At 44.5% G+C, this 23,174-nt stretch overlaps 1 protein-coding gene across 2 annotated transcripts in view; it reads left to right on the top strand.

The window, feature by feature from the left end:
- The window catches only part of DNAH10 (dynein axonemal heavy chain 10), a 175,380-nt gene that overhangs the window by 89,837 nt on the left and 62,369 nt on the right, over window positions 1-23,174 (top strand). For both annotated transcript variants that reach the window (XM_031936393.1, XM_026457372.2), the window contains 10 exons: window positions 2,139-2,285; window positions 6,538-6,729; window positions 8,593-8,711; window positions 10,759-10,917; window positions 14,566-14,701; window positions 15,922-16,044; window positions 17,429-17,563; window positions 17,878-18,094; window positions 20,325-20,444; window positions 21,381-21,526. In XM_031936393.1, the coding sequence (XP_031792253.1) occupies window positions 2,139-2,285; window positions 6,538-6,729; window positions 8,593-8,711; window positions 10,759-10,917; window positions 14,566-14,701; window positions 15,922-16,044; window positions 17,429-17,563; window positions 17,878-18,094; window positions 20,325-20,444; window positions 21,381-21,526 (1,494 nt within the window). The remainder of the gene's footprint in view (window positions 1-2,138; window positions 2,286-6,537; window positions 6,730-8,592; window positions 8,712-10,758; window positions 10,918-14,565; window positions 14,702-15,921; window positions 16,045-17,428; window positions 17,564-17,877; window positions 18,095-20,324; window positions 20,445-21,380; window positions 21,527-23,174) is intronic.

Genomic DNA, 23,174 nt, shown 5'->3' on the forward strand with positions numbered 1-23,174 from the left:
TGGGACTTAGGACGCGTTAGCTCCATGTGGCTCTTCCAGACTGGAGACCTAGGACACCTTAGCTCCGTGTGGCTCTTCCTGACTGGGGACCTAGGACGCGTTAGCGCCATATGGCTCTTCCAGATTGGGGACCTAGGACGCCTTAGCTCCGTGTGGCTCTTCCAGACTGGGGAACTCGGATGCCTTAACTCTGTGTGGCTCTTCCAGACTGGGGACCTTGGACGCATTAGCTCCGTGTGGCTCTTCCAGACGGGGCCTAGGACACGTTAGCTCCTTGTGACTCTTCCAGACGGGACCTAGGATGAGTTAGCTCCATGTGGCTCTTCCAGACTGGAGACCTAGGATATGTTAGCTCCGTGTGGCTCTTTGATTTTTGTTTTTTTTTCCTGCTCTGTCTCTCTCCCCCACCTCTTTTAAATTATAACTTTTAATTTTGGAATAATTTAAGACGCACAAGAGGTTGCAACAATAGTAGCACGGAATTTCCGGGTGCCCCTTTCCCCATGAGAATATCTCACATATCCACAGCCCATTGCCCAAACCAGGAAGCTGGTGTTGGCACAAGTGCCATTAACTCAGGTATAGATATTATGTGGATTTCACCAGGTTTCACATTCTGTCTTTGGCGTGTGCGTGTAGTTAGTTCTATGATGTTTTATCACATGTGGATGGGAGTGGCCGTCACCACATCAGGATACAGAACTATTCCATCACCACAGCCACAAAGAAGAGAGACAGGGTCTTACTCTGTCACCCAGGCTGGAGTGCAATGGCGGGATCACAGCTCACTGCAGTCTCAAACTCCTGGGCTCAAATGATCTTCCTGCCTCAGCCTCCTGAGTATTTGGGACTCCTGAGTATTTGGGAGTATTGGGACCAGGCAGATGCCATCATGCCTGGCTAATCTTGCTTATTTTTTGTAGAGACAGGGTCTCTACAGCCCAGGCTGGTCTTGAACTTCTGGGCTCAAGTAATCCTCCCACCTCAGCCTCCCGAGTAGCTGGGACTACAGGTGTGTGCCACTGCACCCAGCCTCTTGTTACTGCTTACTAGACACACTCTCCCCCAAACCCTAACTCTGGCAACCCCGATCTATTCTTCAGCCAGTATAATTTTGTCACTTTGAGACTGTTCTGTACCTGGAGACATGTAGTACGGAACCCTCTGAAGCGGGCTTCTTTACTCAGCACAATGCCTTTGAGAATATGTGGGTTCAAAAACAACTTTATAGATAATGTTTATCCTCTTTTAAGCTATCTATATAACATGTACGTATGTAAGATCTTTCCAGAAGTTCTGGAAAAGTTACAAAGTAGAGAATACTTTTAACATAGAGGGTTGTCATGTTGCATTTCTGCAATATGTCTTTTATTGAAAGCTCTTGGTGCCTATTACTGTGTCAGGATTTTGAGATGGCATGATGGGATCTCTTGTTCCTAGGTTTTATGACTGAAATTGCTACACTTGCCTTAGGGACCTGTGGGTTTTGAATGCTTGCTGTAGATGAGGTGGCTGACTTGTCCTCAAAGACACTTACAGACTTTTTTTTTTTTTTTGAGACAGAGTCTTGCTCTGTCACCCAGGTTGGAGTGCAATGGTGTGATCTCAGCTCACTGCAACCTCTGCCTCCTGGGTTCAAGCGATTCTCTTGCCTCAGCCTCCCAAATAGCTGGGATTACAGGCATGTGCCACCACGTCTGGTTAGTTTTTATATTTTTAGCAGAGACAGGGTTTCACCATGTTGGCCAGGCTGGTCTTGAACTCTTGACCTCAGGTGATCCACCCGCCTTGGCCTCCCAAAGGGCTGGGATTACAGGCATAAGTGACCACGCTTGGCCCAGTTACTGCCTTGATAATAGGTTTAGGTCAAAATGAAGAAGCAATGTATTTCTAGAGTGTGATTCCTACAAACGGTTCTGTTCTTTAAATTAAGATGGTGAAGATTTTGGTAACACAGATGTTCCTTCACATTAATTCCCAATTTGCCATATTTAAAAATGAAGGACCCACCCTGGTATTTCTGAAAGATAGAGATGGAATTTGCTTATTTGTAGAGCGGCTGCACTGGAACACCTGTTGCTTTTCAATCATTTTATTTTATCTTTTTTTTTTTTGTATTATTATCTTCTTTCAAAAAGACTCTGGCAAAAAAGATGACGGTTCTGTATAAGCTGGCCCGGGAGCAGCTGTCCAAGCAGTATCACTATGATTTTGGACTCAGAGCCCTGAAATCGGTGCTGGTCATGGCTGGTGAGCTGAAGAGAGGCTCCTCTGACCTTAGGGAGGTAGGGGCCATGTGCTGGAACATTCTCTGCTTTCAGCTGGTTCATGTGCATTTACTATGTGGTTTCGGGGAGGTGATGGGCACAGTATGGTATCACCTGAAATGTTTAAGTCTTAGCAGCCGCTTCCCCCAGCAGTCTGGCCTTACTTCAGCCACTTACCTGTTATATCGTTTGTTTTGTAATTACACTTAGTACCTTAAGGTTGAGTGCAACGTCCTCGCTCCAATACCAACATTTATGATGCTTCCATAGTAATAATCAGTCTGTAGTCTCAGGATGGGTGTGGCAGAATGGTGGGGACTAACAAAATTCTCATGAGAGCATGAATGTGAGTTGTTGTTTTCTCTTTGCAACAAAAGAGGGGAACGATTGTGGTTGTTTTTACATGGACTTTAAAGAAAAAGTTCAGTCAATGCTGTTCTGTGGGCAACAGGCTAACCTGTTTCTCTAGTGACTGTACTCATAATGTTACACACATGCGCACACACATGCACACACACGCACACACACCATTTGGGTAGTAAAAGGAAACAAAACAGCTGTGAGTGCAGTGCTAGAAGCCTATTCGTGTCCATAGGCGGAGAGGCTACCACAAATCACTTCATTCTTTTGGGGTTTTCACACATTTGGGTTTTTTTTTTTTGGGGGGTCGAAGGAAGAGATATTTATGCTCTTACAAAAAAGGAAGCTGTAAAATGTAAAACACTATAAAGTCAGATGAAGCTGCATTCGTCATTGTTACTTCTTTTTCTTAGGAGAAAGGAGTTATATGGAAACTTCTTTCATTTTCTCCCCTGCTCATCTATGTCCAAAGTTGAAGGGCGATCATACTATCGGGTGGGTCATATCTTCTGGACTGAAAAACCACCGATGCCACTTTCAGTCTTAGCAACAGGGAAAACAGTCCCAAGTGCTATCTAAGGCTCTGCAAAAAAGAGTGAAGCGAATTGCAGCAGTCTCTCCTCCTAGGGAGGTGAATATGGTCCCATCACTGCAGTCACAGCTGACTTGTTTTCTTTTACTGCCTTACACTGAACCCAAGCATGCATTCATAGGCTTAACTGCTGCACAATCTGGTACTTCCTTAGAAGAGTGAAAACACATTGCAAATACCAAATATCCAACGACTTCTGAGAAAGAGGTAAAAAACAGCCTCCTGGCCGGGCGCGGTGGCTCAAGCCTGTAATCCCAGCACTTTGGGAGGCCTAGACAGGCGGATCACGAGGTCAGGAGATCGAGACCATCCTGGCTAACATGGTGAAACTCTGTCTCTACTAAAAAATACAAAAAACTAGCTGGGCGAGGTGGCGGGTGCCTGTAGTCCAAGCTACTCGGGAGGCTGAGGCAGGAGAATGGCGTAAACCCGGGGGGCGGAGCTTGCAGAGAGCTGAGATCCGGCCACTGCACTCCAGCCTGGGTGACAGAGGGAGACTCCGTTTCAAAAAAAAAAACAAAAACAAAAACAAAACAGCCTCCTTTTCTAGGAGGAAAATCCCTCTTCTCATCCAACAAGGTGGAGTTACACATGTAAAACTGTTTGTACGGAGACTGTGATGGTTTCTTCACATAGGAAATTAACTTTGCTAGATTGTCTTTGGGCTTCTTTATCATGTCAAAAGTTTGCAAACTTGGACCTTTGTTCTTATTCAGTAAATCTATGTCACAGGATGAGTCAGGATTTAGCATCTTTTGCTTCAAATTAGAACCACATATTTGGAATTGCTGCAGTTCTCTACTGCGCTTATCATGCTAGTGGCAGAAACTAGAGGACATTAAAAAGTCCCTAAAGGCCGGGCGCGGTGGCTCAAGCCTGTAATCCCAGCACTTTGGGAGGCCGAGACGGGCGGATCACGAGGTCAGGAGATCGAGACCATCCTGGCTAACCCGGTGAAACCCCGTCTCTACTAAAAATTACAAAAAAAAACTAGCCGGGCGAGGTGGCAGGCGCCTGTAGTCCCAGCTACTCAGGAGGCTGAGGCAGGAGAATGGCGTGAACCCGAAAGGCGGAGCTTGTAGTGAGCTGAGATCCGGCCACTGCACTCTAGTTTGGGCGACAGAGCGAGACTCCGTCTCAAAAAAAAAAAAAAAAAAAAAAAAGTCCCTAAAGTCAGCTATACTTGCCCTTTATTTAGTTTTGTTTGGAATAAAAGGTAAATAATTCACAAATACCACCACCTAAGCACCTGTTTCAAATGAAACATCAGCCTTCAGCTTGCAACACGATGTCTTTACAATTAAGCAAATAGCAGAAGCCCCACGTCAGTCCTTCTTCCTTCTGGAGAAGGCAGGGGAACTGCAATCCCCAGGGCTCCTGTGTTGAATCTGAGAGGTAGAACAAAAAGAAAAGTGGCCTTTTCCATTCCACATCCTGGAGGTAATGTGTAGAGAAGAGATACCCACATTTCCAGATAGCGAATACTGAAAAAGAAGCAGGACTGCCTGCCCTGGAGACAACAGAGAGATGCTTGCCAGGTCCTGAGTTCAAAATTTTGTTTTTGAGATTTATATAAAAGCACCTAAGACTGGGTGCAGTGGCTCATGCCTGTAATCCTAGCACTTTGGGAGGCTGAGGTGGGAGGATTGCTTGAGGCCAGAAGTTTGAAACCAGCCTAGGCAACATGACAAAACCCCATTTGTTTCAAAACAAATCCCCAAAACCAAAAAATTTAGCTAGGTGTGGTGGCACACTTCTATAGTCCCAGCTACTTAGGAGGCTGAAGTGGGAGGATTGCTTGAACCTGGGAGGTGGAGGCTGCAATGAGCCGAGATGGCACTATTACACTCCAGCCTGGGTGACAGAGTGAGACCCTGTCTCAAAAAAAAAAAAAAAAAAAAAAACACCAAAAAAACAAAAAAAACATATATATATATATATGCACACCTAAAGGTCAAGGCAAATGTTCTTCCTGTGATAAGGAACCTTTGCCTTAATGTAGATGACCATGCCCCTCTCTGGAAGGTGGGGAGGAGGAAGGTTCCGCTCCTTCCCTCTGGCCGAAATCTGTTTTCTTCTCCTCACACGGCCCACCAGGACACTCGGCCTCCCAGGAACAGGCCCACCCCGCCCCTAGGCTGGATCGCAGCGTTGTGCCTCACTCCTCTGCCTGTGTACCTTTTTTGTATTTTATTTAATTTTTATGTTTATATACAATTTTATATTTTATATTTCACTTTTATATATTTTATTTTACATTTTTATTTTCATATGAAATTTTGAAAAATGCATATTTAAGTTTATATGATTTATATGATTGTTATTAAATATGAAATGTGAAATTTTATATATTTTGTATTACATATAATTTATACATATTTACACTATATGATATACATATTAACATTTTATATAAATTTTATAAATTTATATAATTTATAAACAATACAAATATAATTTATGTAATTTATTAATTTATATAAATGATATACATATATACATTTTATAAAATTTCATTTATATAAAATTATAATATATATGTCATTTATATATAATTTATGTTTCATTTTAAATTTTATATTTCATATGTATGTGTATATATATGTGTGTGTGTGTGTATGTATATATATATTTTTTCGAGACAGAATTTCACTCTTGTCACCCAGGCTGGACTGCAATGGTACAATCTCAGCTCACTGTAACCTCCACCTCCCGGGTTCAAGTGATTCTCCTGCCTCAGCCTCCCGAATAGCTGGGATTTCGGGCACCTGCCGCCACACCCAGCTAATTTTTGTATTTTTACTAGAGACGTGGTTTCACTGTGTCAGCCAGGTTGATCTCCAACTCCTGACCTCGGGTTATCCACCCGCCTCAGCGTCCCAAAGTGCTGGGATTACAGGCATGAGCCAATGCACCCGGCCATATATGTGTATATTATATAATATGAAGTACATATTATATGAAATATATGAAATATACATATTTTATATTTTATGTTTAATACTCTTATATAAACTTTATTTTATATAATTTATATTTACATATTTTAATATAAAATTATAATTATGTGATTTCTGTATATTGTATTATATATTTATATATATACAGGACTTATATAATTTTAAATTATATAAATTTCTGTAATTTAAAATTATATAATTTTAAATTAAATGTGTATAAATTTTTTAAAAAGTATAAAATGTTTATATAAAAATTATATTTTATATTTCATAAGAGTGTTTCCACTGGGTTGGAAACACAGTCCAAAGCACTGGGTTCCTTTGGAAATCTCTTGGAAACGTGTTTCATTTCCTGCAGGACGTGGTGCTGATGAGGGCCCTGCGAGACATGAACCTGCCCAAGTTTGTGTTTGAAGATGTTCCTCTTTTCCTCAGTTTGATTTCGGATCTGTTTCCTGGGCTGGACTGCCCTCGCGTCCGCTACCCTGACTTCAATGGTGCGGTAGAGCAGGTCCTGGAGGAGAATGGCTACGCGGTCCTACCCGTCCAGGTAAAGCCGGGAAAATGAGCTCACTGTGGCTGTGCTTCCTTTCCATTGGCTTTTTGTTTTTTCAGTTCTTTAAAAATATATGTATAGTAAAATACACAAAAGTTTCACCATCTTAACCATTTTTCCCCATTTTTAAATCGTGGTAAAATACATATAACAATATTTACCCTCTTACCTACTTTTAAATGTACAGTTTGTTAGGCCCGGTGCAGTGGCTCACACCTGTAATCCCAGCACTTCGGGAGGCTGACCAACATGGAGAAACCCCATCTCTACTAAAAATACAAAAATTAGCTGGGTATGGTGGTGCTCGCCTGTAGTCTCAGCTTCTTCGGAGGCTGAGGCCAAGAGAATTGCTTGAACACGGGAGGTGGAGCTTGCAATGAGCCAAGATCGTGCCACTGCACTCCAGCCTGGTGACAGAGCAAGACTGTCTCAAAAAAGAAAAAAAAAAAGAAAGAAAAAATATAGAGTTTGGTAGCACTAAGTACATTCACATTACTGTGCAACCATCACCATTATCCATCTCCAGAACGTTTTCATATTGCAAAACTAAAACCCTGTCCCCATTAACTACTTACCTTCTCCTCTCCCTCCAGCCGCTGGCAACCTTGCTCGACTTCCTGTCTCTACAGATTTGACTACTCTAGGTACCTCCTATAGGTGGAAATTTTTGTCCTTTTGTGTCTGGCTTATTTCACTAACAGTGTTCTCAACATTTATCCATGTTGTGGCATGTGTCAGAATTTCTTCCTTTTTAAGGCTAAATTTTATATACGTAGTTTGTTTCACACAATGTGATCAGATGACTCGAATATTTTGTTTTGAGGCATCAACCATCAGAGGTTCTTTCCTCACCTCACCTTTTTTTTTCTCCTGAGTCACACTTAGAAAAAAATTAAATTAGATATTGCTGGGGTAGGATTTGGATCCTCTGAAGAGCCTGTAAGTTGTATATGTTGTCATTAAGCCAAATACGTATTGACTGGCGGAGTCCTGCTGAGAATGTAAATGCCCAGAGCCTCCAGGCCTGGGGGGTTGCCTCAGGTCGGGCAGCTTCAGGGTGTCAGGCTACCCCAGAGGCCTCAGGCCTGGGCAGTGGGCACCGGGTACCGGCTGTGGATGAGAGCTTTCTGTGCCTTTCCTGACCCTGATTTTCTCTGTAGTTGGTTGTTTAAAAGTATGTGTTTTCTGGAAGGAATGTAAAATGATGCAGCCACTTTAGAAAACAGCCTGGCAGTTCCTCAACAGGTTAAACCAAGAGTTACCATAAGACCTGGCAATTTCACTACTGGGATCTACCCAAGAGTGAGGACGAACATCTGCTCAGAATTGTTCACGAATGTCTGGAGCAGCATTATTCGTAATAGCCAAAAAGTGGGAACAACCCAACATCCATCAATTGATGGATCAACTGCTGAAACAGAATGTGGTCTGTCCACGCCATGGGATATATTTTGGCCATAGAAAGGAATGCAGCGCTGACGCGTGCTGCAACATGGATGAGCTTTGAAAACACGCTAAGTGAAAGAAGCCAGATATGAGAGATCACACATTCTAGGATCCCATTTCCATGAAATGCCCAGAATATGCAAATCCATAGAGACAGAAAGTAGATGAGTGGTTGCCAGGGGCTGGGGGCAAGGGGATTGGGAGAGATGGGTTCAGGGTTTTTTGCGGGGAGGGGTGATAAAAATGTTCCAAAATTGCTCATGGGGATGGTTGCACAAGTCTCTGAATATACTGGAAACCATTGACTTGTACCCTTTCAAAGGTAAATTGTAGGCATGTGTGTTGTATCTCAATAAAACTGCTTCAGGAAAAGATCATGGTTTAGCCCAACTGCCATTGTTTGTCCCGCAGGTGGATAAAGTGGTTCAAATGTTCGAGACCATGTTAACCCGCCACACGACGATGGTGGTGGGACCCACCAGAGGGGGCAAGTCCGTCGTCATTAACACTCTGTGTCAGGCCCAGACCAAGTGAGTATGACCTCCGTGGGGAGGGCCTGACTGCCAGGGGGCTCACGGTATATGTTTGGTGGCAGTATTGCCAAGTCCCACTTTGCTCTCTGATTTCCTGGGAGGGTAAATTTGTAATACACACCCCTTTTGACTCAGGTGTTTTTACTGACTTCATTGCAGACTCAGTTAAGATACTTTTAGAATGCGGCCGGGCGCCGTGGCTCATGCCTGTAATCCCAGCACTTTGGGAGGCTGAGGCGGGCGAATCACAAGGTCAGGAGATCGAGACCACGGTGAAACCCCGTCTCTGTTAAAAATACAAAAAATTAGCCGGGCGTGGTGGCAGGCGCCTGTAGTCCCAGCTACTCAGGAGGCTGAGGCAGGAGAATGGCGTGAACCCGGGAGGCGGAGCTTGCAGTGAGCCGAGATTGTGTCACTGCACTCCAGTCTGGGTGACAGAGCGAGACTCTGCCTCAAAAAAAAAAAAAAGATATTTTAGAATGCAAAATAGCAACCCGCTTGTGCATCAGATGGTGAATAGGCTCATTTGTGAAATGAGAGTTTCACAAACTATCTTATGAGGATATTGTGAAAATGAACGGAAGTCATAGTTTTTTGGTGTCTAAATTGCTTCCTTAAAGTAATTCAGGATTCACCTTATGCAGCACTGCTGTGGTTTCGCAGTGGCCAGAAAAAGAATGTCACCTCCCCCAGGTGCCTTATAATCTCTAGCCCTTCAGGGGCAATTCTTCATGAAGGAAAAAGTGATTGTACACTCCCACATTGAAGATCATAAAGGAGCCAGGCATGGTGGCTCATGCTTGTAATCCCAGCGCTTTGGGAGGCCGGGGTGAGAGGATCACTTAGGCCAGGATTTTGAGAACAGCCTGGGTAACATAATGAGACTCCGTCTCCACATTAAAAAAAAATTAGCTGTGTGTGGTGACGTGCACCTGTAGTACAGCTACTCAGGAGGCTAAGGAGGGAGGATTGCTTGAGTTCAAGAGTTTGAGTCTGCAGTGGGCTAGGATTGTGCCACTGCACACCAGCCTGGGCAAAGAGTGAGACCTTCTCTCTAAAAAAAAAAAAAAAAAAAGAGAGAGAGTATGTCATAAAAGCCTGCAGTGAATTGAAAGCCTTCTACTGAAAGTGGATTCCTGACTCCTCGCTTCTCTCCTAAGCAATAACTAGATTCCAGAAAGACCTCCGTGGATGCTGACAGTCTGGCAAAATCTAAATCAAGCCAATAATTTTTGTGACTTAATAGGCAGTCTATAAAATCTAAAGAGTAAGTGTATGTCATTTGTTCCCATTGTTTCTTCATATGTTTCACATGAGAAAACCAGCTGACAGTGGTTTACTGACTCTAAGCGGGCTGTACTGCGGCCATCTGCATTTCATTCTTTAATTCATTCATTGTTAAATAGTTTATAGAACTATCACACACGTATGTATGTCTAATATAGCATGTACATTATTATGACTTACTGATTTGTTGGTTGTGAACTGTGGAGTATGTGATATTTAGTTCTCTTTGGTTGGATTAATCCTATCGTTAGGGCTGTGGGGATTTACAGGCACTATGGTGAGAAGTGCCTTGTCTGCTTGATCCATGAAGTCAACACAGAGCAGATGTTGTTCTGCAAGTAAGAAGGATTGAACATTTGTAGTTCAAAGCTTTGTTGTTATCCTGGATGACTGAGTATGGTCTCCTATACGCCCTTAATTCTGAGATATTTACTTAAATGTCATATATATGAATATGGAATATGCATAAACATGAAATATACATGAAAGTTAGCTTCTTGGTGCCCTCCAGAGGCGAAGCTGTGCTTCTAGTTCAGACTTCATTTGTGCTGTGGCCACATTTTTGGTGAAATGTGGTTGCTTTATGTTTAGAAGAAAGCACTAACAGTGAAGGGAAGCCCAGTGAAGAGTTTGCATGGGTTGCATTGTAAATTTTGGCTTGAATTCAAAACATCGAATTCCTCACAGAGGGAACCCAGACTGTTTTCCTCATGCATTTAGTTTGCTTGAACCATGGCTAAAGCCTCTCTTGATTTAGGCTTGGGCTGATGACAAAGTTGTACATCCTGAACCCCAAAGCCGTGAGCGTCATAGAACTCTATGGCATCCTGGACCCAACCACCCGAGACTGGACCGATGGGGTGTTGTCGAACATCTTCAGGGAAATCAACAGGCCAACGGATAAGAAGGAGCGAAAGTGAGTATCTTTGTAGGTAGGAAAGAGCCTGGGTTAGTTAATGTTAATTAGCTCAACATTAAAAACGGTGGCAGGACTATACATTGTAGCTTCATGCTTGGATTTCAGCAGACTTAGAGTTCAATCCTGGAGGCTGTGCTTCGGAAGTGAGCAGTCCAGTCTTAGTGCTTTTTACGTGTGACCTCAGTCTTCTTAGTAATGCAATGTGCTAGGTACCGGGATTGTTCCCAGCTTACCACAGAGGAAACTGAGGCCTAGAAAAGATCAGAAACATGCCCCAAGGCCAGGGATTTGACCCTGATCTGTGTGACTCTAAGTCCTCAAACACAGCCTCCATCAAGCTGCCTGGTCACCATGTTCTATGGCAAGGTAAGTCAAAGAAAGGTAGCAAGGTGCCATGGAAAATGCAGGAATACCCTCCCGAGCCACGGTTTTCCATCTGTAGACGTGGTTGATGGTGCCCTGATGACATCACCACGTGCCATGGCAAAGGCCGAGTGAGGCCAAGTACAGAAATGCTCTGAGGGTGTGTAAGGTAATAAATGCTCTGAGGGTGTGTAAGGTAAAAAGCTTTTAGTTGGTCCTATAATATCTCTTTGTAAATGCAGGAATGGTTCTGATTTTATGTTCTAATCAAATCCCATTAATAATAAATAAAATCCTTAAATAACAGGAGTCCAAAGTCCCGACTCATGGCTTTAAAAACAGCTTCTTAGCACTTTTCCCCTGATTCCGGATGAACCCACGATTCCACATTGAGTTCCATCATCTTGTTTTTGGCCTTCTTTAATTTTGAGCAGTTCCTCAGGATTCTTTATCTTTTATGACCTTCTTGTTCTGGAGGATTCCAGGCCAACTGTTTTAGAGAGTGATCTCAGTTTGGGTTTGTCAGTTGCTTCTTCATGATTAGATTCAGGCTATGGCTCTTTGACAGGACGGCTGCAGGAACGATGCTGTGTCCTTCGCATCTCATCACGGGCACGTGGTGTTGGTTGCCCTATTATGGGTGGTGTTAATCTTGATCATTGGGTTAAGGTGCCATTTTCCTCTTCACAGTTGATATGCAAATGTAGGGAGATATCTTATGACTAAGTAAATTTCTCATCCAACCTTCACTGATTCACCCAATGGTTTGAGCATCTGTTGATGGTTGCTTGAATCTAGTTGTCATCGTTGTCATTGTTGTCCTCCTCCTCCTCCTCTTTCTTCTTCTTTCTTCTTCCTCCTCCTTCCTCCTTCTTCTCCTCCTTCCTCCTCCTCCCTCTTCCTCCTCCTGCTCCTCCTTCCTTTTCCTTCCTCCTCCCTCCTCCTCCTCCTGCTCCTTCCTCCTCCTCCTTCTCCTCCTCCTCCTCCTTCTTTTTCTTCTTCTTCCTCTTCTTCTTCTTCTCCTCCTCCTTCTCCTCCTCCTCCTCCTTCTCCTCCTTCTCCTCCTCCTCCTCTTCCTCCTCCTCCTCCTTCTCCTCCTTCTCCTCCTCCTCCTCCTTCTCCTTCTTATTCTTCTTCGGGGTCATGCTCTGTTGCCCAGGCTAAGTGCAGTGACATGATCACTGCTCACTGCAGCCTTGAACTCCCAGGCTCAAGCAATCCTCCCACCTTAGCCTTCCAAGTGACTGGGACTACAGGTGCATGTCACCATGCCCCGCTAATTTTTGCTTTTTTTGTAGAGACAGAGTCTCCCTGTACTGGCCAGGCTTGTCTTGAACTCCTGGGCTCAAGGGATTCTCCTGCCTCAGTCTCCTACAGTGAGATTACAGGGGTGAGCCACCACGCCTGGCCTTTGAGTCTTCTTATAATGAATATAAATGGAGATTTTCTATAGGGACAACTGGTGAAATTTGAATGTGGATTATATATTATAGTATTGTATCAATATTAAATTTCCTGAGTTTTATAATTCTGCTGTGGTTGTGTAAGAGAAGGTGCTTATTCTTAGGAAATACTTGCTTAAGTATTTAGCAGAAGGAAGCATTTTATCTGCAGTTGACTCTCAAATGATTCAGAGAGAGAGAGAGTAAGAGAGAGCGCAAATCTGGTAAAAAACGTAACAGTGGGGGAATCTGACTGACAGGCATATGGGAGTTCTTCATCCTATTTTATTCTTGTAACTCTGTAAGTTTGAAATTATTTAAAAATAAAAAGCCAAAAAGAAAAAAGATATGGGAAGGAAATAAACCAAAATGTTAATGCTGAAAAAAAAAAAAATCCAACTACTTATATCAGTGAGTTAAATGGAGGCACTATCAAACCACCATTTCAGCACAGTAGAATAGTGTCTGTCCTATGGAGATAGGCTTTGCTGCATGAGATGTCACCCAGTATAGCCACAAAATGAAACCATCCCGAAACTCGAATACCTGAGGCCTTGGAAGTAGACATGCTGCCAGCACGCATGGTGTGTAAACCAGGGCTTGTAAACTCAGATTCGCCCAGGGACCCAACAGGTAGCACAAATGAGTGAAGTGGAGCAAATTACATGGTGATGTTAGCTTCCTAGGGCTGCCATAACAAATAACTGGGTGGCTTAAAGCAACAGACATTTATTATCTCACAATTCTGGAGGCCAAAAGTCTAAAAAGAGGTGTGAGCAGGACTGCACTCCCTCCGAAGGCTGTAGGGCAAATCCTCGCCTCTTCTGCTTCTGGTGGTTCCAGGTGTTCCTTGGCTTGTGGCCACATCATTTCAATCTTTGCCTCTGTCTTGGCCTTCCCCTCTGCATGTCTCATGTCTCCTCCTGCTTTTCTCTTATAAGGGCATTTGTCATTAGATTAGGACTCATCTGTATAAGCCAGAATGATCGCATCTTGAGATCCTTAATTACATCTGCAAAGGCCTTTCTCCAAACAAGGTCACCAGTCACAGCTTCTGGGTGAACACATCTTTTGGGGGGTGGGTACCATTCGACCCACTACACATGGATATCCAAAATACTTTCTTTACTCTTGACTGTACCACAGGAAACCAGGGGTTAAAACCAGTGATCAATAGCAATTGATACTCAGCCTCAGGTGTGAGAGAATGAGGTAGGTGTTGTGGCAGGGGCAGGGACTATGACACTTTCTGTCTCCATAGGCAGCCACTCCTCAGCATCAGCAGATTGTTCCCATGAAGGAATCCAGGTCTGTGTGCTCAGAACTTCCAGTTTGCCCAAGAAGTGAGAAATTCAGATTTTTGTGTGAAGTTCCCTCATTCTTAAATATTGGCAACTAACTCAAACTTTTTTTTTTGTTTGAGATGGAGTCTTGCACTGTTGCTGCTATCTCAGCTCACTTCAACCTCTGCCTCCTGGTTCATGCTATTCTCCTGCCTCAGCCTCCTGAGTAGCTGGGATTACAGGCACACACCACTACGCCTGGCTAATTTTTTGTATTTTTAGTAGAGATTGGGTTTCACTATGTTGGCCAGACTGGTCTCGAACTCCTGACCTCGTGATCCGCCTACCTCGGCCTCCCAAAGTGCCGGGATTACAGGCTCAAACAATTTTTTATGTACCATTCAGTTAAACCTGTGGGCCAGCTAGGGTGCTCTGTCTCAGATCCTGGCTAGAAAACCCTGGGAAAAAGACATTCAACATGAATGGAAAGGTTATACCAAGTTCCATAATTGGAAACTCTCTAGGACCCATACCTCTCCTTTCTTTGGTTACTGCAGGTATATTTTATTTGATGGTGATGTGGATGCTCTATGGGTGGAAAACATGAATTCTGTGATGGATGACAACAGGTTGTTGACATTGGCCAATGGGGAACGCATCCGGCTCCAAGCACACTGTGCCCTGCTCTTTGAGGCAAGTAGTGATTAAAAGTAAATTTGAACATAAGTCTTTCTTGTAATTAAAAATGTAAATGTTTATTAAAGTAGTAGTAAATATAGATGATTATTTAAAAACAAACAATACATAAGGGTTTATAATGAGTATAACTCTTTGTTCTTTACTCCTCTCATCCCTCTTTATCCCAGAGGTGACTACTTTTACTTTTTATGAATTGTTTCTTCTCATGATTACCCTACTGTCTATAAGTAACAGGCTTAGTATGATATTCTTGCTTTATACATTTTATAGTTCGTACATTATCTATCGACTGACTGCTACAAAAGTAAGAATTCATCGCTTATAACACTAACGTCAGAATAGTATATTGCTAAGTTGGTTAACAGTAGATAATGTTTACATTATAATGAAGATAGAAATATTTACTGAAGAACCAACTAATATACTGTGATTACATTTACTTACTTTTAGAGCCATTTTCTTTGTCTGGAGTTGGTAATTGCCTTCCTTTTTTTTTTTTTTTCCTCACACTATTTGCCTTTATCTTAACCTCATTTTTTAAAAACTTTGTATCATATCAAGTATTCTGTTGAGCTCCTTTATTTCCTGGAGACTATTCTCCAAAGCCCTCTATCTCCTGCTTAGAATATGGACTGCTTGTTTCATAGGTGTGGCCCTGGGACTTGCTTTCACTCTAACTTAGTATTAATGCCATTTCTAACTGTAAAATTGGTGGGTACATGGAATATTTGTACATATTACTATCTGATTAGCTGACTGAACTATATTTTTTTTGTAGAGAGAGCTAGGTTTGTTAATATATCTGGTTTAGCTGTGTACTTATGAAGTTTTATACTGCCTGATCTCAACTATGTTAAAAAAATAATAAAGAAAAAAGATTGACTGGAAAACACTTCAAAACAACATTTGTTTCTAGGTGGTGGGATTTGGATAACTTACTTTCTTCTTTATACTTTTCTATTTTTTGTCAGATATTCTACAACATATTTTCACATTAATTTTATTATAGAAAAACTAAAAAGATGTTACATCAGAAGTGTGTAATCTCATCAAAATCCCAGGTGTTCAGTTAAAAACCTCATGAAAGCTGTGTTCATTTTGGTATGATTTGGATTTCATGCAGTTGTAAAAACTTTCCATAAGAGAAGGTCCTTAAACATCTAGTTTATCTTGTATATAGCTGTAGCCATGATTGATTTTCTTTATTTCTCCAGGTTGGAGATTTACAGTATGCCTCCCCTGCAACTGTCTCTCGATGTGGAATGGTTTATGTGGATCCCAAAAACTTGAAATATAGACCTTACTGGGAAAAATGGGTTAATCAAATACCAAACAAGGTGACGTTTTTTTCTAAAATGAACTTAAAGTTATCAGTATTGATGGCTAGTTGGATAACATAGTCCAGAGGGATGTTTGTAGTCGAAGGCGATGACCTTGTCCTTGATCTGCCCATGTCCCTGAGCACAAATTAAGTGAAAACATGGCAGACACAGTGTTTTTTTTGTTGTTGTTGTTTTGAGACGGAGTCTAGCTGTGTCGCCCAGGCTGGAGTGCAGTGGCCGGATCTCAGCTCACTGCAAGCTCCGCCTCCCGGGTTTATGCCATTCTCCTGCCTCAGCCTCCCGAGTAGCTGGGACTACAGCCACCCTCCACCTCGCCCGGCTAGTGTTTTGTATTTTTTAGTAGAGACAGGGTTTCACTGTGTTAGCCAGGATGGTCTCGATCTCCTGACCTCGTGATCCACCCGTCTCGGCCTCCCAAAGTGCTGGGATTACAGGCTTGAGCCACCGCGCCTGGCCCATGGCAGACACACTTATTTGATTTCAGATAATTTATAGCCAGTGGGATAGGTAATGATTGGATTGGTTGGTCTAGACCAGAGGTTGACAAACTTTTTCTGTAAAGGGGTAGATAGTAAATATTTGAGACTTTGTGTGGGCAATATGATTTCTTTCACAACTACTCAACTCTGCTGTTGTGGCATGAAAACAGCCAGAAATTTGTACATGAATGGGCATGGCTGTGTACCAATAAACCTTTATTTACAAAACAGATGACTGGCCAGAAGTGTGTGTTGTCTTAACAAAAGGCTTCTGCGAAAAGTGCAGAGATGGATGTGACAGTCATGTTTGGGTTGTGGCTCAACCACACCTAGGATGCTGTGACCACCCTCTCAAAGGAACACGGGTGGTCTGGGTGTGTCTCTAGGAGGGCTACTAGGTTGGAGATGAATGGAAACCAGGACATAATTATGCCAGAGAAGAGCAGAACAAAAGAAGCATGATAGAACCATTTGAGGCACTGTCCTGTGGGAGACAGCTGTCTCAGGACCCGTGCAATCCCTGGTGGTGATTGGTGCCTTGATAGGGAGGGGGCCTTCACTGCTTTACAGTCTTTGCTGGATGACTGTGGTCACTTGAACTCTAAGATGATCAGCCTCTTCCTGTCAAATGGGAACTGTTATCTTCCCTTCTTCCTCCCCAAGGGCATGGTAGACCCTGTGGCAGCGAAATGAAACACTTCATGATGAGATGAAAGCACATTGTGAAGGACAAATCTCTCTGCTAATATAGGGCACTATTATCAGGGTTTCCTCACCTGCCAGATGTATCATTCATCAGAAGATGTCGCTCAATCCTCTTTGGGCAAGAACAGCTTTCCACTAACTTCCATTTAAATAAACGAACCCTTGAAATGCTTTGGAATGCTGCTTTTTTATAGGTGGAACAATGCAATTTGAATAGTCTCTTTGAGAAATATGTGCCCTATCTCATGGATGTGATAGTGGAAGGGATAGTGGATGGAAGACAAACAGAGAAGCTGAAGACAATAGTTCCTCAGACAGATCTCAATATGGTAAGAAACGATCCCTGCTGTTAGCAAAAAGAAATTCTTTCCTAAAGACGGGCTCACAGTAGGGTTTTAAGGGGAGTGAAGATGCCAGACAGGGTAAACAGTAGCATTGTTGGTCAGTGCCAAGGAGGGCGCCATGCTTGCTTTTGTGCAAGTCAAGATACTGGGTTCCATCTGTCGGAACCAGCATGATGGGTCATATGCTGCCATCGCTCTGGGACCTGGGATCCCAGGATTTATGACTGGAATGGACTGTGTGGGTGTGGACTGTGGGGGTGGACTGTGTGAGCTGAACCAGATGTTTTCCTGTGAACCAGGTAACCCAGTTAGCCAAGATGTTGGATGCATTACTAGAAGGAGACATAGAAGACCTCGACCTGCTGGAGTGCTACTTCCTGGAGGCTCTCTACTGCTCTCTGGGAGCCTCCCTGCTTGAGGATGGAAGGATGAAATTTGACGAATATATCAAACGCCTTGCTTCTTTGTCTACTGTTGACACAGAAGGAGTTTGGGCCAACCCTGGGGAACTGCCAGGTGGGAACCAAGTGTCGCCTGTTTCCCTGCTCTGAGTGCCTTTGGTTAAATTTCTAGAGGAAGTGAACAAGCTTTTCCATATTTCTGTCAGTATGAGTTTTCCAGGTTGTTTGCTTCTTTAGAGAAACATACAATGGTCAGAGCACATGATGGAAACCCCAGAAGCAGTTCAAATGCATCGACTGCTGTGGTAGAAGCCCAAGCCCTCTGGATGGTCTTTCTGGATGACAGTCAACTTCTCTTGCCTCAGCGCAGGCACTTGCTTCCTTTGCTCTTTAAACTTCTCATATTCTGCATGACTTTGAGTTTCTTCTCCTGTGGGCTTCCCTATCTGTTTTTTAATTTTTATTTTTAACCACCTCTCTCCATTTCCACCATATAATTCATCTGCTGTATTCCTGAGTATTTGCACAGTAGACAATCAAGAGTGGATTTGTAAATCATTCATAGGAAATCATAAAATTAACATTTTATGTTTTTGCACAAAAATGTGCATCTTCAGTGAATCATACAGGATGAAAAAGATGCATTCTCCAAGGTCTGTATGCAGTGCTAGGACTCTTCTTTGTCCATCTCTTATTGCTATTTGAGCATGGCTTGAAATGTAGATGGCTTTTGAAGTTGTATTTTATACTCCTTACCTGGTGGTCTTTTTAAAGTTTAAAATGAACTGACCTCTGGTCTTTCTAATGGAGAGTCATGGAGCAAATCAAAGATGTTTTACAAGTCCCTGCTGTATTCGGTGGGAGTCTGAGTGCACTTTTCCAGAGCTGAAGTCTCCCTTGAGGGAATGCTTTTCTGCTCCGCCGGCCACGCTGGCTGTGCGCTGCCACCGCCTTCAATTCCCTTACCCGGAGACGATGTTGGCCTGCTTCCCTGGCTTGCCTCCCTCATTTGCCCTCATCTTGGGGGCCTGAATGGCCCGGTGGGCATCCCATTTCCTGACACCTGCTCACAACTCCAGCCCTCCAGGTCCTCGAGCACACCCTCGACGGTGACCTCTGGCACTGTCATGTCTGTGTCACGAATCCTGCTCTCCGCCCACTCTGCCTCTGTGACTCGGGCCACTGTGCTCCTGTTTGGCCTTGTGGGGATGGCCACTCTGTTGCCCCAGTGTCTGCTGTCGCCTCAAGCACCCATACTTGCCCCTTCCCTGCATCCTCACTTCCTTGGCTGGTGGCCTTCACTTCAGTCACTCTTGCCTGAGACCCCCAAATGCCTAATTGTCCTGTTGAATCCCTCTGAGAAAACCCCAAGTCTGTCTTCTGGGCCTCTCTAGGGGCTGACAGGGAGAAGACCACGCAGCCACAAAGACAAATGTCTCCATAAATCCCAGTCCCCAGCTGGCACCCTCACTCCTGGCTCCAAAGGAGCGTTGGGCCTTTTCCCCACATCTCCACCCTGCCCCTCCCCTCTCTCCGCAGCTGATCTTTCTTCCTCCTTCAACAGGAACAGCAGAAGCTGATAGGAATCTCTCCTTCCAGTGGAAAAGCCCACAGCTCCTGTCTTCAGCCTTCTCCTTTTACAGTGGAGGAGGACACCCCCACTCCACCCCAGCCAAGGCCAACCCAGCCCCTTCCTCCTTCCCAGGCTCCTCGTTCCATCTGAGTCTCTCTCTCTCATCTTCAGTCTCCCCCTCTCTACCATCCTGTCAACTCTTAGACACGCTCAAGTAAAGCCTTGCATGGCCTGGTTGGAGGCGATGATGATTACCCGGGCACCCGCAGCTTGCGTCTCTCCCCTGCCCCGCCTGGGTTGCTGCCTTCCCGCGTTGTCCGCTGTTCCTGCACATCTCCCGCTGCAGCACTTACGGCTCCATACTGAAATGGCCACTTCTTGCCTGTATCTGTCCCCCACCTGGCCCTCCAACAACTGCAAGGGTAGGGACCAGGGCTGTCTGCTTCGCTATTGTATTCGCAGGGAAGTGTATGTCCAGTGAATGGGAAGCGTTAGTTGAAAATACTCAGAAAGTGCCTGACCAGCGCACAAGTCACTTTAGTGACTATCCCGTGAACAAGAAGCATAAGCTCCAAATACTTGGTATGTGTCCAGTGAAGAGTAGCATTAGTTCAAGGTACTTGATATCTGTCCAGTAAAGGAGCAGCATTGAAGTACTTACTATGGCCTCCGTGCGATACATGCAACATTAGTTCATTTCAAGCATGTGCCAGAACTGGTTTTACATTTCCATGTTTATGATTCAAGTGAAATCAACCATTATTTCCTGCAGGTCAACTTCCAACCTTGTATGACTTTCATTTTGATAACAAACGGAATCAGTGGGTCCCATGGAGTAAATTAGTTCCAGAGTATATTCATGCCCCCGAGAGGAAATTTATCGACATCCTGGGTAAGTCATAGTCAAATCCTTGTTCCTGGGTTTAGGAGTGTGTGATCCTCACTCTAGGAGGAGGCAGAGAAGATCCCATGGCTCCTGTGGTCCTCTAAGTCCCACGCAGAGAGCTGGTAGAGAAGAATTGAAGAGGGTGAGCCGTGGGCCCTCCTGGGCACAGAGGGTGGCCCCTTTGGTATTTTTGTCAGCTATTGGCTCTGAGTATCTTCCGTGGCTCTTTCCCCAGCAGGCTGATCCGCACAGGTGGATGAAATGCTGTTTCACCTCCCCTTGCCTTTCCCTAGGCTCATCTTCAGTCCGCAGAGCTGTCTGGGTGGGGACCAAACGGCAAGGAATGAGGCAGTGTTTTATAAAGGGCGCTCACTTGAAAAGCTGTGTGCCATGGGCGTTTATATACTGAGCCACGTTTGGAATGCATCCCTCTGGCTGTTTAGATAAAATATGGGCTGAATAATTTCACAAAGCATGTGTCTGACTTTGGTCCATTGAGCTTGTAGAGTGGGATGTCCCTGTTTTCTCAGGAGTCCATCAGGATGAAAACATGCCAGTGCAGGAGGGAGCCACACGTGATGCTGTGGTTTCACTGTCTCTTCAGAGGAAGGTGTTGGTCAGGAAATTAAATCCCGCAGGGGTCTGAGTGATGTCAGCAACAGAGAAGCTGTGTTTTTAATATCCTGTGTATAAGTCAGAATTGCATCTTAAAAACAGCTTAGGTGTTCTAAACCTGGACTGTGGTGAGGATCGCACTGCTGTAGAACTGTGCCAAAGTCAATAAATTATACACTTAAATGGGTGACTGTTTCTGAGGCCATGTCTTGGCCTTTGCTGCTGTTTTTTATGGGATCTGTGGGGTTCTAGGACAACTCCACGTTGCCCCCAGTGCTCACCCTACTGGAGCTGCTGAGATGCCCCTGTTGTTAATATCTATTTTAGTTCACACAGTGGATACCACTCGGTCTACCTGGATATTGGAACAAATGGTTAAAATTAAGCAACCTGTTATTTTTGTTGGTGAATCTGGCACTTCTAAGACAGCCACTACCCAGAATTTCCTCAAAAATCTGAGTGAAGAAACTAACGTAAGTCATTATTCATATGAGTTATCTATTGCTGTGTAACAAATTACTCCAGCGCATAGCAGCTTCATAAAACAAACACTGTGATCTCAGTTTCCGTGGCTCAAGAATGTGGGAGTGGCTTCCCTGAGGGCTTCTAGCTCAGGCTCTCATGGGATTGCAGTCAAGCTGTTGGCCAGGGCTGTAGACATCTGGAGGCCTGGCTAGAGCTGGTGGATCCTCATCTGAGATCCTCATGTGAGATGGCTGAAGGCTGGAGGCCTCCATTCCTCACCATGGGGCCCTCTCCAGAGATGGCTTGGGTGTACTCAACATGGTAGCTGGCTTCCTCCAGAGTGAGTGCTTAAGACAGGTGGCAAAGCAGATGCTATGATGTCTTTTATGACCTGGCCTTGGAAGTCACATACCCTCCCTTCTGCCCTAATCTATGGGGGAGACAGAATCCACCCTATACACCCTGATACAGTGTGGGAGGGGCCTGCACCAGGGAGTGCACACCTGGAGGCAAGGAGGATCTGGGGCTGTCTTAGAGGCTGGCTGTCACATTATTCACCATCATTTTTGGGTTTCTAAAACTTTTCAAGTGTTTCCTTTCCTTCCTTCAGCCAGTTACGTGTCCAATTTGTAGGGGGTCAGATATGTACCCAGCATGGAGTTTGCGGGGTGCACAGGACAAGGGAAGTGAACAAGCTGTGAAGATCTGTTCTGTAGGGATTCGCAGGCAGTGGTGGGATAAACATGGAGATGTGCACAGGGAGCATGGCGGGGTTTACAGCCAGGGGGACCTACGGGTTTGTGGAGTCAGGCACTAGGATGCCGCATTTGGGAGCCTCCGTCACAACACCCCTCCCCCAGGGCTCTGCAGCTGGTGCTCATCAGCCCAGCCAGGTGCACCTGAACACAGTCGCTTTAGCAAGGCACACATTCAGCTTCAACACGTTCAGCTTGTGTGCACCTGCACTTTGGGTGCCCTACATGGAGAGGGTTATGGAAGGCAGAGGTTCGTTCTCAAAGTATGGTCCCCAGACTGGCCGCCTCAGCATCACTGGATACTTGTTTAAAAGATCCCAGAGGCCGGGCGTGGTGGCTCACACCTGTAATCCCAGCACTTTGGGAGGCCGAGGCAGGTGGATCACGAGGTCAGGAGATCAAGATCATCCTGGGTAACACGTGAAACTCTGTCTCTACTAAAAATGCAAAAAAATTAGCTGGGCATGGTGGCGGGTGCCTGTAGTCCCAGCTACTCGGGAGGCTGAGGCAGGAGAATGGCGTGAACCCGGGAGGTGGAGCTTGCAGTGAGCCAAGATTGCGCCACTGGACTCCAGCCTGGGTGACAGAGCGAGACTCTGTCTCAAAAAAAAAAAAAGATCCCAGACCGCCAGGCATGGTGGTTTGTGCCTGGTAGTCCCAGCTACTCAAGAGGCTGATGAAGAAGGATCACCTGAGGCTGGGAATTACGGCTGCAGTGAGCTATGATCGCACATCACTGCACTCCAGCCGGGGCAACAGAGCAAGACCCTATCTCCTAAAAATAAAAAAAGCAAAAAGCGCCCTGAACTACCAAATTGGAAACTCTGGGAAATGGAGCCCAGCAAGGTGTGTGGCACATGCCCTGCAGGTGGAGCTGATGCATAATTAGTTAAGTGTGAGA

This window comes from Piliocolobus tephrosceles, chromosome 10 (genome assembly GCF_002776525.5).
Source record: "Piliocolobus tephrosceles isolate RC106 chromosome 10, ASM277652v3, whole genome shotgun sequence".
Classification (NCBI taxonomy): domain Eukaryota; kingdom Metazoa; phylum Chordata; class Mammalia; order Primates; family Cercopithecidae; genus Piliocolobus; species Piliocolobus tephrosceles.